Here is a 12,910-nt window from a genome sequence, read left to right as displayed (position 1 = left end):
ACTCCGTACGATGTGCGCATATGATGTGTCCGTGTCGACGACGGCACGGAGATGCGTGCCGTGGCCGCTGCGGTTCTTCAGTTTCTCTTTTCGTTTTTTCTTTTGAAATTCTTCTCTTCTCCTTCTCAAAAAAAAAAAATTCTTCTCTTCTCTTTTCATTCAACACTCATTTTCATGTAAAAAAAACACCTTATCATTTCATAGAGTAAAAGTGCTTTTTCATCCATCAACTAATCACCAAGTGTGGCTTTCATATCTAAACTCTTTTTTGGTATAATCTTCGTCCCCCAACTCTACTAAGTATGTATAGTCCCTCGTAGTGATATTCCTCAATCAAACCCTGTTTTTGATTTGATGTGTCATTGTTTTGACCATATTTTGGTGTAACTTTTGTCCCTCGACTCTTGATATCATGTAGAATTAGTCCCTAACATGAGTATTCCTCGGCTAAATCCGGTTTTGACTTTTTATGGCACGGTTTTGATCACGTCGTCATTGTAAGGGGAATGCCCCAAGGGTTTGGGATTGGACCTCGGCGAATTGTGCTCCTTTCTCTCTCCTCTGTCGGTTTAGATCCGATATACCACCTATTGTCTTATCCTTACCCCAACTATCATGTTGACCATCTAAAGCGTGAGAGAGAGAGAGAGAGAGATTTCTCTCAATGACATGCGACCCTATGCCACCTTACAATGATGATGTGGCCAAAATCATGTCACATAAGGTCAAAACCGTGTTTGGCTGTTGAATACCGCTGCAAGGGACTAACTATACCTAGTATTAAGAGTTGAGGGACGGAAATTGTACCTAAAAAAAATTAGGGACGAAAGCTACACTTTGCGGTAAGTTGAGGGACGAAAAATGCACTTATCTCTTTTATAAAAGAAGAAACATCATATATTAAAAGTCAATCAACGCTTATAGGATCATCTTCAAAGAATCAAACAAATACTCACAAGATCATTGGAAAAATCAACATGTCTTCTTCCTACACTCTCGTTGGCGGGGCGCCGTGAGTGAAGCTCGATGTCACCTCCGGACCTCCAAAACACCATCGAAGTCAGGGAAATGTTGTTAATGCCGCAGCCAAATGAGAAGACGCATGCAACAATGACTCGAGAAATAGATCACTGCCACGAAGAAGAACGCGACGAAGAGGGGGACATGTGGCCTCGCTGGCAAGGAATGGTGGGCGGTCTCATATTTGGAATAGAGTTGTGCTATCTCCTCTCTCTCTCTCTCTCTCTCTCTCTCTCCCCCCCCCCCTCCCCCCCTCTCTCTCCCTCTCCAAGTAGGGTTATCATATAGAAGGACATATGCAAATGAATTTGTTTGTGCGGTTTTTTATGTTCAATCAATGTATGTGAAAATGCGCTTTGGTTGTTTCAAAAACATGTATTATAACTCAAAAAAAATCTAGAAGTTGTGTATGCATATGTATAGATGTGTTGTATGTGTGTACGGATTTTCATCAATATGCATATTTATATGCAACATATACAAAAAGGACAAATAGATGTACCAAAATGGGTTTGTATAATGTTGTTTTTGGGCCGGGTTTTTTCCTTGTGTGTAGCGCATAATCTATCTTATTAGTTAAGGAAAATTAAAGCTAAATGGTGAACATCCATTTGCATTCATATAAAACATTTAAATACAACATTCTTCTTTTTAAAAATTGGGCTCCCCGCACTCCAATGTGTACTGATTTAAAAGCTAGAAAGATTGCCCGTCCTATTAAACATATTTGGTTTGTGAAGTCTCCTCTTAAAGTGAAAGTGCTTTTACGACTTGCATTTTAGAAAAGTATACTACTCCCTCCCTGTTTAAAAACATGCAATATAAATGTATACTTTTTGTTTGAAGTCAAATGTTGAAAAGTTTGGCCGAATTTGTAGGAGAAACTTTCAAAAACTACAATACTAAAATGAAATTGTGACACTGCTTAGTTTTGTGTTAGGAACTCAAAATAAAATTCATTTTTGTATTTGATTTACTTAAATAATAATACTTATTAAAGTTACAAGTGTTTACACTTGTTCTTGCATATTAAAAAGAGTAAAAGTTGTGTGCAAGTTTCAGTATGTGCAATTTCACTATTGTGTGTGCGTGAACTTTTTGTTTGTTCTTTTCTTATTTTTTTGTGCTACCACATTGGTTTGGTTTTGTCTTTCTTCTTTCAACTAATACCAATGCCCTCACTAAGGTATGTCTTACAATAACTTCAAAGAGCATCTATTAAGTTATCGATTTGATTTTTAAACATATTTACCCCTCCACGCTATGGCAAAAGAAGAAATGACTCCCTTCAAAACTAATGACAAAACTACTCCGTTTTAAGCTGGCTAATCGACATGTGGCGCACATCACCATTACCAATGGTGGAAAATGTATAGGATCCAAATGGTCAAACTAGATGTTTTCCTACTACTGCGTTTTTGGAATTCTGTGAATCAAAGAGGCCTTTAGCTGGAGCTGCCAAACTCCTTCCAAAACACAATAATTGACATTTTAAATATTGATACTGTCTTTTAAGACATTCTGTAAATAATTTTTAAGACAAATCTATAGACATGATTTTGGAAAGGAGGGAGTACTATTTAAAACAAATTTAGTAGTGGTAGTAGCAGCAGCAGTAGTATTTTTAAAAAATCCTACAACTTATTGCCCCGTATCAAAATGTAGGACATTTTTGTAGGCTAGTTTAGCGTACAAAAACGTCTTATATTTTGGTACAGATTTAGTATTTTTGAACTGAGGGAATCCTTCACCAATCACCACATATGCTTGGACATCAATCAGCATTCACACAGACCTTGCAACAAATTCTCAAGATGGAATGGCATAGCCACTTTACATCAAACACAGGCACAGCAAGCCAACAACATTATCATCATATATTTATACACCGTTTTGCAAGCGATTTGACACCCACTCAATGAGAAAACAGCACGAACTGGCAAGGGGGTGTATTGATCAACGAGAACGAATGCTACTGCCAAATATACAATAAAAATATGCCCTATGACAAACAGGACACGGGGGAGAATACATATCCCATGTCAACATGAAAATAAGGAACATAGGAAAACTGCCTGCTCTGATCTGCCCTCTGCTGAAGTTCAAACTTGCAACGAATTGGGTCATAATTTACGTGCCATCTGATCAATCATGATGAGTACAAAAAGAGCTCTGCAAATCCACGAAATAATGAGCCCACGCCATTTTTCTTGGTCACTAACACCTGATTTCATATGATCCAGCCCTTGTGATGTAGCGAACCCACTCAACGGTGTTGTAGCCACTCTTCTCCCACACCTGAAAATGCATCAAGAGATGGTTTTAGTACCAAACATTTTCAATGTTTCATATTGTACTTGCTCCACATACCTTGAGGAACCGAACACGTAAGCCAGAAGCAGTGAACATCGGAACCTGCAGGAAAGAAATATCATAGTGAATAAGAGTGCAGGAAGCCAGGAAACAATCAGACAACATGGGGGGGCCTATAGCACATTATATGCATGAAGGCTCCTCAAACAAAAATACTCCAAGGTCAACCAATTATTTAAGTATCAATTTATATTGTACATGCTAAAATTTTGTTCATAAACAACGAGATACTGGGATTCTTTGCTAACATTGTCATTCTCAGTTATAAATGCAGAACAGATAAATAAAACAGAGTGGAGGAAAGCTCATAGCCATCTTGCCAAGGAAACAATAAGATTCTTAACGAGATTAAATGTAACCTGGAACTCCATCTGAATCGGTGGCCTGTTCGCTAACTTCTTTTCCCCCATTGTAGAGATCAGTTCAACTTCTGCACTCATCGTTGCCTCGGTCTGTCCAGGAAATTTCCTGATCCTATGGTTTGAAATGTGCATTATGATTTATGAGTTCATGCTGGTCAATGTGCAATAACTGCAAGAGGTAGCTCAGCAAGAAAAAGAACTCCCAGTACATGCACTAACAGGACATACTTTAAAATTGCAAATAGCTAGGCAGGGCATAATTTAGGGAAATTTAGTTTACACCATTCTGAACAATTCACAGCTAGGCAGGGCATAATTTAGGGAAATTTAGTTTACACCATTCTGAACAATTCACACTATCAAGCCCATTAGACTACGACCCACATACTGGCTTTGGTATAGTGCAAATATTAGACAAAAAGATTGCACTTACTTCCACACCAGGGAATCAATCGAAGCATTATATTTGGCTTTGCCAGATGTTGTTTGGAAACTCGTCTTTGCTGTCTGCTTTGGAACCGGAACTTTAACCACAACACCAAGTGCAAACATCTTAGCACCAAAAACACTCTTAACCTGCGTAACAAAAGATTCACCATGTCAGCAAACGTGTACACGTTTATGACGTAACCGAGTAGATATATTTGCTCACTTTCACATTAATCTCCATGCGTGTTCGGCCCAACTCCTTAATTGTGGGCAGAACCCGGAATGGAAGATTTACACCCTCCGTGATTCGATATCTAGGAACAAATATGTCCGTCAAAATCCAGCTAGCGAATGAAACTATCATTTGTAAAATGTACTGATAATTGCAAGAATAAATAGGGATCTAAAGAATACTTCATCAATTCGAATTCACCATCTGGTGGCACAAAGCTGACTGTTTTTTCTGAGTTAAATCTTGTTAGGTTGACGCACTGGTGGAACGTGACATCATCGAGTTCTATGGTCTTCCCACTGTAGAGGGAGAGAACACAAGCAATCAGGAGATCATTTACGAAAAGCAACAAAAGTTGGGTAGCCAGTAAACAATGTTAACTGGCAAAACAGTTATATATATGTGCACAGTTTGTCATCATGTGTCAAGACTCAGTAAAGCAGTACCTCTTTGAAGGCCTGGACTTCAGTTGGGCTTCCTTTTCAAGTCCAATTTTGTCATTTAGTCCCAACTTCAGATCAGGCATTCCAGAGAGGAAGCACTTCATAAGAATCTTCCCTGTCACATCACATCGTAGAACACTCCCTGCAGAAATGTAAGAAATATACACGGCGGACATCAAATAGCTGAACAGGAAAGACACCGGAAACCTCAGACGAGATAACAAAAAATTGATGGTCCATAAAATACCTTTGGAAGACATAAGAAGGTTTACGCTCTCAACAATGTCCAAGAAAACCTAACATACGAGAAGAACTCATTGTTACTTCACTTGCTAAATGGAAGCAAACAATGACATGACATTAATGACAACAAATAAATGAAAACTGAGGGAAGTATGGGCCATTGCTTTAACAGGAATGCTGGTACATGTACAATATGCATTAGAAATGAGATGCATTTAAAATGTATGCGGGATGATGGCATTGCTAGTAGCCCAAGCACTGATAGGAAACTAGGACCATTATAAATGTTAGTCCTCTGCTTTTTTCGGAATACAGCTGAAGCCTCCCTACGTATTTAATTCAAATACCTCATTCTTCTTGTACACCAGACCCTCTCTTCTCCAACCAACAGCGCCGGTAACTTGCAGGGTCGCATTTGGAACAGGCTTATCCGAAGGCTATATCAGTACAGAGAGAAGGAAATATGGTTCAGTTACTTTCCTAGAAAATAAATAGGAACACATAATTATTTTTTTGCATATCCAATACAGCAGACTTCATTTTTCATATATTTCTGACCTTGGAGGAAAATGGCGACCGTACGCCTTCCTGGGTTATATATAACTTCAAAATTTCAGGGGAGAGATTCTGAGGATAACCGAAGTCCATAATCTCTGCACAGTTGCCAGAGTCAATATTGCAAACAAAAAAAAGAATCCATGGTGGGAACTGAAGCAGAAAGCTAAGTCCAAAATCGGATGTGCCCTTACCATCAAGAAGTTCATATATTAACACAAAGTTATTCCTGATAGCATCTTCATCAAAAGTTCCACCAAAGTAGGACTTGAAGAGGGCCACTGCCTGATAATTTCAAATAATCTTCAGCAGTAATAACGGCGAATGAGATAGGACATGTTAAATTGCTCATAAGGATGATGACATGATGTATACATTGATTAGAATCTCTACATCGAATTAGCAACTTTAGTTTCATCACTGAATCATCTTTGGCCTAACATACAAATTAAACTAATTCCTAGCCCAATCCCTCTCTTGCAAACAGGCCCTCAGGAAATCATATAGAGCACAAAGGGTTCTGTTATTCACTTAGTCCTATCAAACTATTCCCAGCAGTGATGAACATGGAACATCACACCATCTAGGCATTGAAAACTTGTAGTTTTTGTACCACCTGCTTGTACCCTGTTGGGTTTGGTGATTCTGATGTACCATCACCAATTACTTTTCGCAATAGAAAATTCCAGTCACCAAACAAAGCCAAACATCAATACCATTATTAGATGACATGATCATTTAAATCTCTCGGACTGAGATGATACATTATCTTACAATTTGACAGAACATTTCAGAAAATCATATGGCTTGTTAAGTAACTAATACATTCTTTTGCTCTGAGTAGACAAATACACAAACATCACAGACAAATATTTCTAGTGAAAAAGAAAAACATCAATTATCTTCTTTAGATTATATTATATTCATCAAGATCATAATGTCTGTGTGGGTTATATAGAATTTATTTGGAAATGCTCATAAGACAACAGAAACTTCATACCTCCACAACAAACTTGAAAGCACAAGAAACATTAGCATTGCTGCTAACCACGATCACAATGTAAACATTACTGATCCTCATGTAAAGGAAGGAACAGCCTCCTATTTGTCGAACAGGGCATGTACCAAGCTCTTTTGTTTGCATAATGTGCATCCTGAATGCATCAACCATATTTCCCCTGCATAGCCATACATGAACACGATAGGGTTTAGTCACTAAATGTAAAGGTATGTGCAACCAAATAAGCAGGAAATGGAAAGTGAGAGAAGCAAAATGAATACGCGGGACTGTTTCCTATTGAAGTGATAACTGAGAAAGGCTATGAGAGGAAATGACCTAAGTAGCCTCTTGAGATCGCTTTGGAATGATGAGACAGCTGTCCAGGTGATAATAAATACATGTGCACAAAAGAAAGAAAGAACGAAAGAAAGAAAGAAAAGGACATGGTGGAACAAACGTCATTAAAATTTACATCCATGTCCTACGTTTATCAACAGAGCTTGAAAAAAAAATGCTTGCATTACTCAACAGTAGTGTCATATTTACATGTTTTAGTGTCCTTCATAAACAATGACTATGTTGACAATATATCATATAGATGGAATGTCGCTTGCTCAATATTAAACTAGTGTAAGACCTACATGTCGAAATAGGCTCAGCACATACCATGGATTTCGAGCCGCGCGACTAGTCGATGAGTCGCAAAAAAATGTCGACTCAACTTAGTGTCGACTCGAGTCGCGAGTCGCGACTAGTCGCAACTGCAGCTGCAGGCTCGACTTTTTCCGAGTCGCTACCCCAAAGTGACTCGGATGAGTCGCGACTCGAAAACCATGGCACATACAGGATTACAGCACATTGCTGCAGGTTTATTGAATGGTCTTGTTTTGTTTCTACTATCAATGTGCATGTATGAAAACATTCTCATATTTATGATTTCTACTGGTATCAATTCCATTATCTCTATTCCTATAAAAGATCCAGTTGGTGATGATGGTGTGTCTGCATCCGTCATTTCTGACCATTCGATCTGCGTCTAACACATGCAAGGTAAGCTGTGGCATTTTTGCAACAAGGCCCTCGCCACTCTGCCCCAACATTTCAGAAAACCCCTTAGTCTATTTTGGGTGAAACCTAACATATTTTTAGTGATATATATCAAAACCAGGGTGATTTTTTCAAGTTTGTGAACATACATTAGTCGATTGTAGATCCGTTCCAACGCACAGGCACTTTGCTAGTACAAATATAAAAATTGCATTTTGTGGGAATATTCAGTGTTCAAGAAAGCGTTTTTAAGCGGTATATTAAGCGGGTTTTTAAGCACTGAGAGATGGCAAAACGCTTCGCTTTTGCCCTAAGCGGTATATTAAGCGGGGTTTTTTTTTTTTAAATTTGGCCATAACTTGGTTGTTTTTGAACTACTTCTGCTTGTCTGCTTGCGCAATAACGGCAATGTGCCATTTATCTTATTATTAGGCTCTGTTCGGGAACTATTTCCTTCATATTCTGGCACAATTCAGGCTGCATGATCTCTATTAGGTTGTGTCTGTTTGAACTGAACTGCATTTTAGTTGTTATTTTGCTTGCTATGTGAACCTGATGTGTATTTGCTATGGTGTGAACTGTATTTTAGATGCTATTTCAATTACCCATGTGCCATGTTTCCTATTTTCCTGTGTATATTATTCAAAATCTGTCAAATTCTAGCCAATCTCAAAAAACGCTTAAGCGCGCTTAAGTGCCCATTGCTCTAAGCTGTGGCCTTCCGCTTGACTTACACTTTCCGCTTTTTCGAACATTGGGAATATTACGAGATGTTTAATAACTTCTGCCGTTCTTTCGAAGACCTCTTGGAAATCTATGGTGCGAGGGTTAATATTAATAATTAATTTCAGTCCGACGGTTACTATTTCGAAGTTAGCTGGCTTGCAGTAGAAGTAAATTTTCGACTACAGAAGGATGTGACTACTAACTACTGTCAAAGCCCACCGGAAGAGATGAAATGAACTATGCAGCAATTTTTCTTGTCCAAAGTGCCTCAGTGCCTCACTCATCAAAACTACGAGTTCAAAATGCAAATGAGTTAGGAACGCCACAACAAACTGAAGCGCGCAATGGGCAAATTGCAGTGCCGCAACGAGCCAACCACCAGAGTGTGGCCGTCAACTGCACTCCTCCCCGCAGAATTTCACTTGTCACTCAACGCAGCAATCGAAATTCACAAGCTACCTGACACCCTTCTAGCGATCTACTACTCCATAACTACAGGCTACGACCGGAATCAACGATCCTGTGGCCTCAGATCTGCCACTCAAAACCCAGGGAGCCAGGGAGGTGAGGAAGGGGAGCGGCAAGACGCACCCGACATCGTCGCGGTATAGGCGGTTGATGAGGACGTCCCCGCGGAGGTTGAGGAAGTAGATGGCCGACGCCGCCACCGGCATCGTCTCCGCGTCGCCCGCGCCCCGGCTCGAGCGCCTGGGACCACCACCCTTGACTGGCGCGCGGTTCCACGGTGCGCCGCCAGCTACGCGGGCGATCTGGTGTGCTCGGGGCTCGCCGGACGGTGAGGTGGAGGAACGGGATGGGCGGGGCGCGGGTTTTGGTAGATCTCGGGGGAGGGAGGCACGAGCACCAGGTCGTCTTCCCCGTCCAGGAGCGCTTTTTCGTGCGTGTTTTCCAGAATGGACCTCCCCGGACGGTGTATTTCCGTATTTGCGTGGTTGTCTTCGGTTGGTGACTTCTGACTTCGTGTTGCGTTGCGTCTTGGTCCCACTGCTCTGCTGGTAGTAGTACACAAAACAACATGTCCCATGCAAAATCATACAGTACTATGTTGTCCCAACCCAAAAAGAAAAGGATATTATCCAAAAAAAAATATTGTAGATTGATCTATGAACAGCAAATTTGTCCATGGATATTGGTTTTTCCTCATGTACCCTACCCATAAACATCGGGTACTCCCACGCATACCTGCAAAATCATGGATGGGGTGAACCAACCTGTGGTTGGATGGTTAGAGGGACAGTGGTATCCCCGACCCACCAGGGTTCAAGTCCTGGTGTTCGTTCTCGTCGACGACGAGACGCCTACGGTGACTTCGTAAATCTCAAAATGATATGTCAGCTCAGTCTCTCGAAAGTGCTTATAGGGGTAGGGTGTGCGTGTTGTGTTCATAGAGATGCGTGTATGCGCGTATGTATGAGCGCTTGTGTCTGTGCCGTGTTAAAAAAACTATGGATGGGGTATGCTTATGAATTTATATTCATGGTAACCCAATTAATACCTAAAAAGAATTGGTAAATAAAAATAACTCTTATGACATGTGGGGTCAACATCTAACCCCGCGTGGCCCTCCCCGAAACCTACAGTAGCCCACATGGCCACGTCCGCCAGCCCGCCACTCCCCATATGTTCTATGTGATTCCTTGGAATGACGAAACCTCGACTCATCACCTCCTGGCTCATGCCCTCCAACCACCCGCCGCTTGTACTCCTTTGTCGCTGCCTCCCACTTTGTGGCTCCAATCGTCCACCGCAGATACTTCTTGTCGTTGTTAGAGCCCAAAGAGACATATGCGAGTGGATGTCATCTCAATGTTAGACTACTCGTCCGTCGTCAACTGAATTTAGAATCATTTCTCTATCTTTTATGGTGAAATGCATGGTACCAATTTGTGGATTTTTTTTCAAAACTATGCCGTATTTTATAGAAAATTCAGAAACTATAACAAAGAGTGAAGAAAAATCAAAACTAGCACCCCGTGGCCACGTGTGGGCCGAAAAGGGTGTTTTCGGTCTCCCCTTGGCCGAAATGGACTTTTCGGCCATGCCTTGGCCGAAGAGGTGCGTACCTGGACCGAAAAGACCTTTTTGGTCAGGAATAGGCCGAAAAGTACTTTTTGGTCAGGAGTAGGCCGAAAAGTACTTTTTGGTCAGGAGTAGGCCGAAAGGTCCCTTGAGCCCATCTTTCCACGTTAATGGTTGGCCGAAATTGCATGGCTCCACTCTTCAGCTTACGTTAGGCCGAAGAGATTTTTTTTAAAATTTTGGTACATAAATACTGTGCAACCATTGCCCATCTTAGACATTAAAAAAAAATATTTTTGCACAACCATTTTCCCTCAATATTTTCCCGCCAACCCCTTCCCACCATATGTTCCTGCCACCCATTTCCCGCTAACCCTTTCCCGCCATATGTTCCCGCCATACCACAGTTGTTCTTTCTCGCTATTTTCTCCTCTCTACTTATAAAACCCCCTTCAGACGAAGGTGGATAAGCAGTCTAGTGTAGTGTAGTCGAGATGAAAACGAGAGGTAAATGGCAAATAATGTAAATTGCGAGGAGATGAGATTTGTGATTAGGAACCTGGTTATGTTGAAGATCCTCCCCGGCAATGGCGCCAGAAATTCTACTTGATGGTGTCACTAGGACTACGTCGGTATTTCCCCCAAGAGGAGAGGATGATGTAGCACATCAACAGTAGGTATTTCCCTCAATTATGAAACCAAGGTATCGAACTAGTAGGAAAACCAAGCAATCACAATGTATATGTAGAGAGGAGAAAATGGTGGGAAAGAACAACTGTGGTATGACGGGAAAAGGGTTAGCGGGAACATATGGCGGGAAGGGGTTGGCGGAAAACGGGTGGCGGGAAAATATTGAGGGGAAAGGGTTGCGCGAAAATATTTTTTTTTCAATGTCTAAGATGGGCAATGGTTGCACAGTATTTATATACCAAAATTAAAAAAATCACTTCGGCCTAACGTAAGCCGAAGAGTGGAGCCATGCAACTTCGGCCAACCATTAACATGGAAAGGTAGGCCCAAGGGACTTTTCGGCCTACTCCTGACCAAAAAGTACTTTTCGGCCTACTCTCGACCAAAAAGGACTTTTCGGCTTACTTCTGACCAAAAAGGTCTTTTCGTCTCAGGTACGCACCTCTTCGGCCAAGGCATGGCCGAAAAGTTCATTTCGGCCAATGGGAGACCGAAAACACCCTTTTCGGCCCACGCGTGGCCGACGGGGTGCTAGTTTTGATTTTTCTCCACTTTTTGCTATAGTTTCCGAATTTGCTATAAAATATGTCATAGTTTTTGAAAAAAAATCCAATTTATGTCCACGAGTATTGAAGTAGGTGGATATATAAGATTTCTGCGGGTACGGTCTTTGGGGAGAAGGGGGTGTAGCCACTCATACCTTTCCCATTGCCATCTCTAGATTGGTCTTATCTATTGTATAAAACCAATGGCAATTTTTGTGCAGTGATTCACGTGGTTTAATTGGCTGATCTTTGCCTCTCCCAGTGATTGTAGTGGAGGATTTCAAGATGATACCGTGAGTTTTTTTTGCGAGAAAACTTTCGATCTATTCACCTCCAATCATGACGGTACAACGAACACCAGAAATAAAAATTACATCCAGATCCGTAGACCACCTAGCGACGCCTACAAGCACTGAAGTGAGCCGAAGGCGTGCCACCATCATCGCCCCTCCATCGTCGGAGTCGGGCGTAACTTGTTGTAGTAGACAGTCGGGAAGTCGTCGTGCTAAGGCCCCATAGGACCAACACCTCAGAACAGCAACCGTCGTCGATGAAGAATAACGTAAGTCGAAAGGATCCAAACCGAAGACACGCGAATACAGATGAACAACAACGAGATCCGAACAAATCCACCAAGGACAGATCCGCCGGAGACACACCTCCACACACCCACCAACGATGCTAGACGCACCGCTGGAACAGGGACTAGGCGGGAAGACCTTTATTCCATCTTCAGGGAGCCGCCGTCGTCTTGCCTTCCTGAGCAGAACACATGTAGGATCGAAGTATGTCTAGAGGGGGGTGATTAGACTACTTGACCAAATAAAAACTTAACCTTTTCCCAATTTTAGTTCTTGGCAGATTTTAGCTATTTTAGGACAAGTCAAGCAATCATCACATAATTCAAGCAAGCATGCAAAGAGTATATTGGCAGCGGAAAGTAAAGCATGCAACTTGCAAGAATGTAAAGGGAAGGGTTTGGAGAGATCAAACGCAATATGAGACACAGATGTTTTTCCCGTGGTTCGGATAGGTGGTGCTATCCTACATCCACGTTGATGGAGACTTCAACCCACAAAGGGTAACGGTTGCGAGAGTCCACACAGGGCTCCACCCACAAAGGGTAATGGTTGCGCGAGTCCACACAGGGCTCCACCCACGAAGGGTCCACGAAGAAGCAACCACCCACAAAGGGTCCACGAAGA

At 41.6% G+C, this 12,910-nt stretch overlaps 1 protein-coding gene across 1 annotated transcript; it reads right to left on the bottom strand.

The window, feature by feature from the left end:
• Positions 1-2,812: 2,812 nt before the first annotated feature.
• On the bottom strand, positions 2,813-9,357 carry LOC119317481 (AP-2 complex subunit mu). Its single transcript, XM_037591951.1, has 13 exons — positions 9,022-9,357; positions 6,658-6,835; positions 5,852-5,942; positions 5,661-5,755; positions 5,450-5,539; positions 5,107-5,155; positions 4,863-5,001; positions 4,599-4,715; positions 4,408-4,498; positions 4,189-4,331; positions 3,753-3,867; positions 3,391-3,435; positions 2,813-3,318 (listed from the first exon to the last, which is right to left on the bottom strand). Exons 1-13 carry the CDS (start codon positions 9,102-9,104, stop codon positions 3,238-3,240), a joined length of 1,317 nt encoding a protein of 438 aa, XP_037447848.1. The 5' UTR covers positions 9,105-9,357; the 3' UTR covers positions 2,813-3,237.
• Between the last annotated feature and the right edge of the window lie 3,553 nt (positions 9,358-12,910).

Source organism: Triticum dicoccoides, chromosome 6A (assembly GCF_002162155.2).
Source record: "Triticum dicoccoides isolate Atlit2015 ecotype Zavitan chromosome 6A, WEW_v2.0, whole genome shotgun sequence".
In the NCBI taxonomy this organism is placed as follows: domain Eukaryota; kingdom Viridiplantae; phylum Streptophyta; class Magnoliopsida; order Poales; family Poaceae; genus Triticum; species Triticum dicoccoides.
The sequence above is the reverse complement of the archived record's forward strand: the minus strand, read 5'-3'. Positions and strand labels throughout refer to the sequence as shown.

Excerpts from the sequence above, each read along its gene's own strand:
- LOC119317481 (XM_037591951.1), bottom strand. The coding sequence starts at position 9,104 with ATGCCGGTGGCGGCGTCGGCCATCTACTTCCTCAACCTCCGCGGGGAC. Across the intron at positions 4,499-4,598 it reads GGTGAATTCGAATTGATGAA|ATATCGAATCACGGAGGGTG; the intron begins GTATTCTTTAGA and ends ATTTGTTCCTAG. Across the intron at positions 3,868-4,188 it reads ATTGATTCCCTGGTGTGGAA|GATCAGGAAATTTCCTGGAC; the intron begins GTAAGTGCAATC and ends TTCAAACCATAG.